The sequence below is a fragment of the Otolemur garnettii genome, unplaced genomic scaffold, assembly GCF_000181295.1.
Source record: "Otolemur garnettii isolate 467f Iridium unplaced genomic scaffold, OtoGar3 scaffold00249, whole genome shotgun sequence".
Taxonomy (NCBI): domain Eukaryota; kingdom Metazoa; phylum Chordata; class Mammalia; order Primates; family Galagidae; genus Otolemur; species Otolemur garnettii.
Genome location: NW_003852644.1, coordinates 206,723 through 212,704, shown reverse-complemented (window position 1 = coordinate 212,704; position 5,982 = coordinate 206,723). Strand labels below are relative to the sequence as shown.

Genomic DNA, 5,982 nt, shown 5'->3' with positions numbered 1-5,982 from the left:
GTCCGTGTAACCCAAGTGCTTTATAGGCCAAGGGACTCTTCTTGGTCACCTCTATGTACTCCCTGGGCCAGAGGACATAGTCACCCCTATCTACTGGCAGTGCCCTTCACCTGAAGTGATGTGCTCCAGTGGCTCCCTCCTGCCCCTCAGCATTGCTCACCCCTGGAGGGGAAGTGTCAGCTTAGCCACAGGCTGTGGGTCTGGCTGGGCCAGGCCTCCTTGTCTGTTATCTGGTCCAGTAGAAGCTGTTCTGCCTGCTTGGCCCTCTTCTTTGGCAGCTTTTGTTATGCCCTTGTTAGACATTATGGGTCATTATAGCCTTGATGCAGATACCATCTCCCCTTGGTGGAAGAAATGAACCTGCAAGGCTAGTAAGCCGTAGCTGGGCAGTGAGTGGGCTGCCTTGAGGACACCACCTCTGGGGCCATACTAAGCTATCCTTAGCATTCCCTTTCCTACATAGGCCAGGCTTGCTCCCAGGCTAACTTCAGCCTACAAGGGGCAGCCTGATCTCCAGTGACAAAGGAAACAGGTCTGGCCTTTGTGTGATACACTCCAGCATGGGGCTAGGCATTGACCCCAGGTGTGCCAGGTCTGGCAGCCACACGTTAGCCCTGGTCAGAATTGGGGCGGGTTGGTGGAGGGCATGGCCTTCTGCACGGCTCAGGCTTCTTGTGCCATGAGGAACCCCTTCCCATCTGTAAATGTGGGTGTGTGTCCTGGTGACTGTGAGTGATGAGGGGGTGGTGAACGAGCTGGCCACACAGGTCCTGCGGCCTCAGGCCTCCTTGTTGCCCAACAGGCGGCTGGGAGTGGGCCACACTGCTGTTTAAAGGCTGCCTGGAGCAGCCTGTGTGGAGACTGTGCCAGCAGTCCAGGAAGCCGGCCAGCGACTACCCAGGTAAGCCAGCATGGTGGGGCTGGCGAGTACAGCTGCTGGGAGCCTGGGGGTAGGCAGAGGCCAGTTTGGGGCTGGCACCTGTGCACCAAGGCGAAGGCCAGGGGAGATTGGGGTCACTGCACTGTAGCTGATTCCAGGGGTGGAGCCTCAGTGCTTTCCCTGAGGCCCCCAGCAACAGTGTTTGGTTGCAGAAGCTGGGCCTTGCTTAGGTGCCATCTCTGGGCTGCCTCTGCCTTGGGGACAGAATGGAGGAGAGTGATGAGTCCCTAGGAAGCACCCTTCTGGTCAGGAATTATAGGTCCTGCTTGCTGGGTCTCAGCTCCAAAGTTGCCTTCAAATTCTCCCTGGATATAGGCCTTAGAAACCACCCAGAGTCCAAAGTTCCTTGGAGAAGGGGGTACAGGAAGTAAGCCCCAGGCTGGGTGAGGTGGCTCATGCTTGTAATCCTAGTGCTTATGGAGGCCAAGGTGGGAGGCTCACATGAGGCCAGAAATTTGATACCAGCCTGGGCAATATAGCAAGATCTTGTCTCTACAAAAAAATTGAGAAAAAGGGATTGAGGCTCACAGGGGTCAGAGATTTGGGCAGAGAGGGCCCAGGTGTCTCTGTCTCTTCAGCCCTCAGCCTTTCTGCCTCTTGCTCTGGCAGCTTGAGGCCTTGCCATCCTCGTGAGAACATCACCATGTCTGAGACGCTCCGGGCTGAGACCTTTGTTTTCTTGGACCTGGAAGCCACTGGGCTCCCCAGTGTAGAGCCTGAGATTGCCGAGATAGCCCTCTTTGCTGTCCACCGTTCTTCCCTGGAGAACCCAGAGCAAGATGCATCTGGCACCCCAGTGCTGCCACGTATCTTGGACAAGCTCACACTGTGCATGTGCCCTGAGCGCCCCTTCACCACCAAGGCCAGCGAGATCACCGGCCTGAGCAGCGAAAACCTGGTGCGTTGCAGGAAAGCCAGCTTCGATGGTGCTGTGGTGCAGACACTGCAGGCCTTCCTGAGCCGCCAGGCGGGCCCCATCTGCCTTGTGGCCCACAATGGCTTTGATTATGACTTCCCACTGCTGTGCACTGAGCTGCAGCGCCTAGGTACCTACCTGCCCCAGGACACTGTTTGCCTGGACACACTGCCTGCACTGCGGGGTCTGGACCGTGCCCACAGCCATGGCACCCGGGCCCAGGGACGCAAGAGCTATAGTTTGGGCAGCCTCTTCCACCGCTACTTCCAGGCTGAGCCGAGCGCGGCTCATTCTGCTGAGGGTGATGTGCACACGCTGCTCCTTATCTTCCTGCACCGTGCTGCAGAGCTGCTCACTTGGGCGGATGAGCAAGCCTGCAGCTGGGCCCAGGTCCAGCCCATGTACCTGCCGCCTGATGCCCCACACACTGAGGCCTGAGTGTAGGAGCAGCAGACAGCTCAGTTGGGCCTTGAGAATAGCCTTGCTGTTCCTCCCCCAGCTCTTGGTGGACAACCCCAGGTCCCTGCACTTGGCCCCACCAGCCATGTAGCCCAGAGCCTTCCCCGAGTCCTCCCCCCCCAACATGGCCACACTACAGCCTTCACCGTGCTTCTCAATAAAAGCTGCCATCTTCTCACAGCTGACTTCCTCAGTAAACACTTGGAACTAGGCTCCCCTGACACTGTTCCCTCAGAGACTAGGCAGAGATGCGCTGGGCTGCTCCATTGTGGTCTGTCCCTGCAGCAAGCACCACAGCTGGGGGGGGACATGATTGCTGGGTCAAAGAGCTGATGGATTAGGCCTTGTAGCCCCTGAACCATAGGCCACCTCCCTGGCTGGTATCCTACTGTCCCCTGACTATGGCCTCTCTCTGCACTGCCACTCAGAGGCTTGTGGAGGCCTGTCCCTGCTCTGGGAAGAGGTAGACAGGAGAAACTGCTAAAGCTCATGTGATTAAGGGTGCACGGAGGCAGGACAGGTGCTGACCTGGGGTGCAGAGGAGGGGTGGGGTAGCCCTGGAAGGAGCCTGTCCTGGCATGGCCATAGAGAGCTGGGAGGCTGCTCTGTGGTGAGGGCAGCTTCTCACCAGCCACCTCAGCTGTGGCTGCCTCTGGATGGCTGGCTAACTTGCCTCGGGCCCCACCCTGAGGCACTCCCAAGTCTTGGGGGGGATCTCAGGGGTGAGGAGAGACTTGTGTTACCAAATCTGGGGCAAGTAAAAAGATGTAGGGTTAAGGAAGTGGCCACACCTAAGAGTGACTCACATGAGCAAAGCCTTGAGCTTTGAGCCAGCCAGGCACGTTTGGGGAACTCTTAAGTAGGTCAAAATGACTAGAGCCACTGTGATGTGCCAAGTAATAGAATGAAGAGACCAGAGCACGGGCAGTGGCCACATCAGGCTGTCCTCTCACCCTGGACTGGGACAGACCCTGAGAGCAATGGGGAGCAAGAGGGGCAAAACATGACTTCAGTTTCTATGAAGCCTCTCAGGCTGCTGAGGGCAGGGTGCAGGCCAGGGAGGAAGAAGAGTGGGTGCAGGAAGCCCTATGGAGACTAGTTTGGGAATATGGTTAGTAACCAGAGGTCTTGTCACAGCCAGGAATCCTAGAGAGAGCTACCCTACTGGGAAACTGTCACACTGAGGCTGGCTTAGTAGGGCTGAGTGAGTGCAGGACACCAGGCAGGGCCAGAAGGTATAGGGGGCATGGAGCCCCCGAGAAGTCCTGGTGCTAGGCAGTCCTGGCTCCCTGTATCTGACTGGGGCGGGGGGGGGCTCCAGGTGGGCTGCCTGAAGCAGCAGATGGCACCCTTAAAATCCTGGGTTTGCTGCTGACTCACTGGGCCAGTGACACCAAATGGGTTGCCAAAAGTGGCTCAACTCTAGGATCACACATACAGGGGACTCTGGTAGCTGGGATTACAGGTGCCTGCCACAGTGCCTGGCTAGTTTTTCTATTTTTAGTAGAGATGAGGTCATGCTCTTGCTGGCTGGTATCAAACTCCTGAGCTCAAGAAATCCACCCTCCTCGGCCTCCCAGAGTGCTGGGATTACAGGCAGGAGCCACTGTACCTAGCCTAGCACACTGATTTCTGTGCTACAATACTTCTACCATGGTTAGTCTCAAGGAATCAACATGAAGTCACTGAGGTGACCTTGGTAAGCAATTTGGCTTCCACCATGCAGATCCAAGAGATGCCATGAATATACAGTAACATTAAAGTATGGCCCAAAAATTAAGTTGTGATGAATTTTGAATATCTCCTTTGTTTTAATACAGGGTGTCCCAAAGTCATCCCTAACAAGTATTTGGACACACTAAAATTCATTTATCAGCTTTTACTATTCAAATTTTAATAATGATGGTGCTTAACAATTAGCTCTCAAAATTCCTGAACATTTAATATCTATTACAATGGCTAAACAGAAAATATTTGCCCGTATTAAGTGTGGGCAGAGATGCGGAAGACTGCAATGCTCTCTCATTTCTGGTGAGAGGGTAAAATGGTGCAGCCATGTAGAAAAACAGTTTGGCAATGTTAAAATGTTAGAGGTGCACCTGCCATATGGCCTATCAATTCCCCTCCTAGTTATTTACCCCCCAAAAGGGAATTTATGTGAGCACGGAAGATACATGACCAAATGTTCACAGCAGCTGTATCCCTAATAGCCCCAAATTGGAAACAACCCAGATGTTCATCATCGGGTGAATGGCGAGACAACCACAGTATGTCCACACTGCGAACCCTACTTGGCAACAAAGGCAAGTGGGCTCTTGATACCCACAAGAATGGATGGGAGCAAAAGTAGGCATGTGGGTTGTCCTGGAGATCGGCAACTGGTACTGTGGGCCGACTCCACTGCCTCAGTTTATCTGCCCACCTCTCACCTAACTGTGCTACTGACCAATGAGCCACATCAAGGCATGGGGGGGGGGCAGCCATTGGGGGACAGGCTGTGGTTACAGGAATGTGTCTGGGGAAATCTGAGGTAAGCCAATTGAAAACGGAATTATTCATGGAGAGAAACAAGTCTAAAACAAATGGCCACAAGCTTTTCCAGCTGTTATTTGCAGAAGACAATGTGAAGAGGCCAGAAGGCGTGAACCAGACTGTGCAGGGGCCCAGAGCAGAGAGTCCAGGAGGAGAAACAAGCGCTCCCTACCCTTTGTTGCCACAGAGCCAGATGCCCTGCAGTTGTAAAGAGCTGAGGCAGTACTGATGGTGTCAGCAGGGGACTGTCACCTGTCGACCTCCCTGCTCCTATCCTCAGCATTGTGGGGACCCTGCTTTCTTGCAGCTCAGCTGGTAAACACACATGCCCTCACTCACACACGTGTGTACACCCTAAACTCACACACACCCTCTCTCATACATACACTCTCACACACATTATCACACAGTCACACATATACACACAGTCACACTTATACACAGTCACACACTCCTACACTCTTAGAAACATACACACTCATACAGACTCACATGCTATTGTACACTCATACACACTGTCACATGGATACACACACTCATACACTCACACACTGACATCCTGTCACATTCATACACTTATACACACTGACACACTCACACATACAGACATACACACACACTCATACACATTCTCACACACAATGTTGATACCGGAATTTCTTCCTCAGTAGGTCCTTGGTCTTGGGGATTTGAAGTATGAACCTATGGACCACTGATCAGTGGTAAGGTAGGATTTTTATTAGACGGAAAGGAATACAGAAGAGGTAAAAAGCACCAGAGCTTCTGGCAGGGGGAAAGAACTAACTGGGGAGTCTCTACAGTGGGCTCTTATCTAGGGGTATTAGGTCTTGAGAATTACACTTGGCCAGGACTTGGTAGGTGGAAAAACATCTTTTCAAAGTCAATGAGTGCATTAACAAATGCATGAATGTAGTTCTTCCTCTACTAGGGCAAGGTTATCTGGTCTTTACAGTTTTTGTCTCTGAGAAGAGATTAGCCTGTGTGCTCCCTACTCAAGGTGGAACCACCCAAAAAACCATCTCCGACTACTTTGCTCATGATCTTGTTAGAACCCAGAGGGTGGGTCCTGAAAAAGGCAGCCTGTTTGTTCCTGGAAATGTGGGTCTGATTTCTG

At 53.1% G+C, this 5,982-nt stretch overlaps 1 protein-coding gene across 1 annotated transcript; it reads left to right on the top strand.

The window, feature by feature from the left end:
- Window positions 1-173: 173 nt before the first annotated feature.
- Window positions 174-2,467, top strand: TREX2 (three prime repair exonuclease 2). Its single transcript, XM_012813192.1, has 2 exons — window positions 174-901; window positions 1,550-2,467. Exon 2 carries the CDS (start codon window positions 1,584-1,586, stop codon window positions 2,292-2,294), a length of 711 nt encoding a protein of 236 aa, XP_012668646.1. The 5' UTR covers window positions 174-901; window positions 1,550-1,583; the 3' UTR covers window positions 2,295-2,467.
- Window positions 2,468-5,982: the final 3,515 nt, after the last annotated feature.

Bases quoted from the DNA above. Each gene is read 5' to 3' on its own strand.
- TREX2 (XM_012813192.1), top strand. From the start codon at position 1,584: ATGTCTGAGACGCTCCGGGCTGAGACCTTTGTTTTCTTGGACCTGGAA.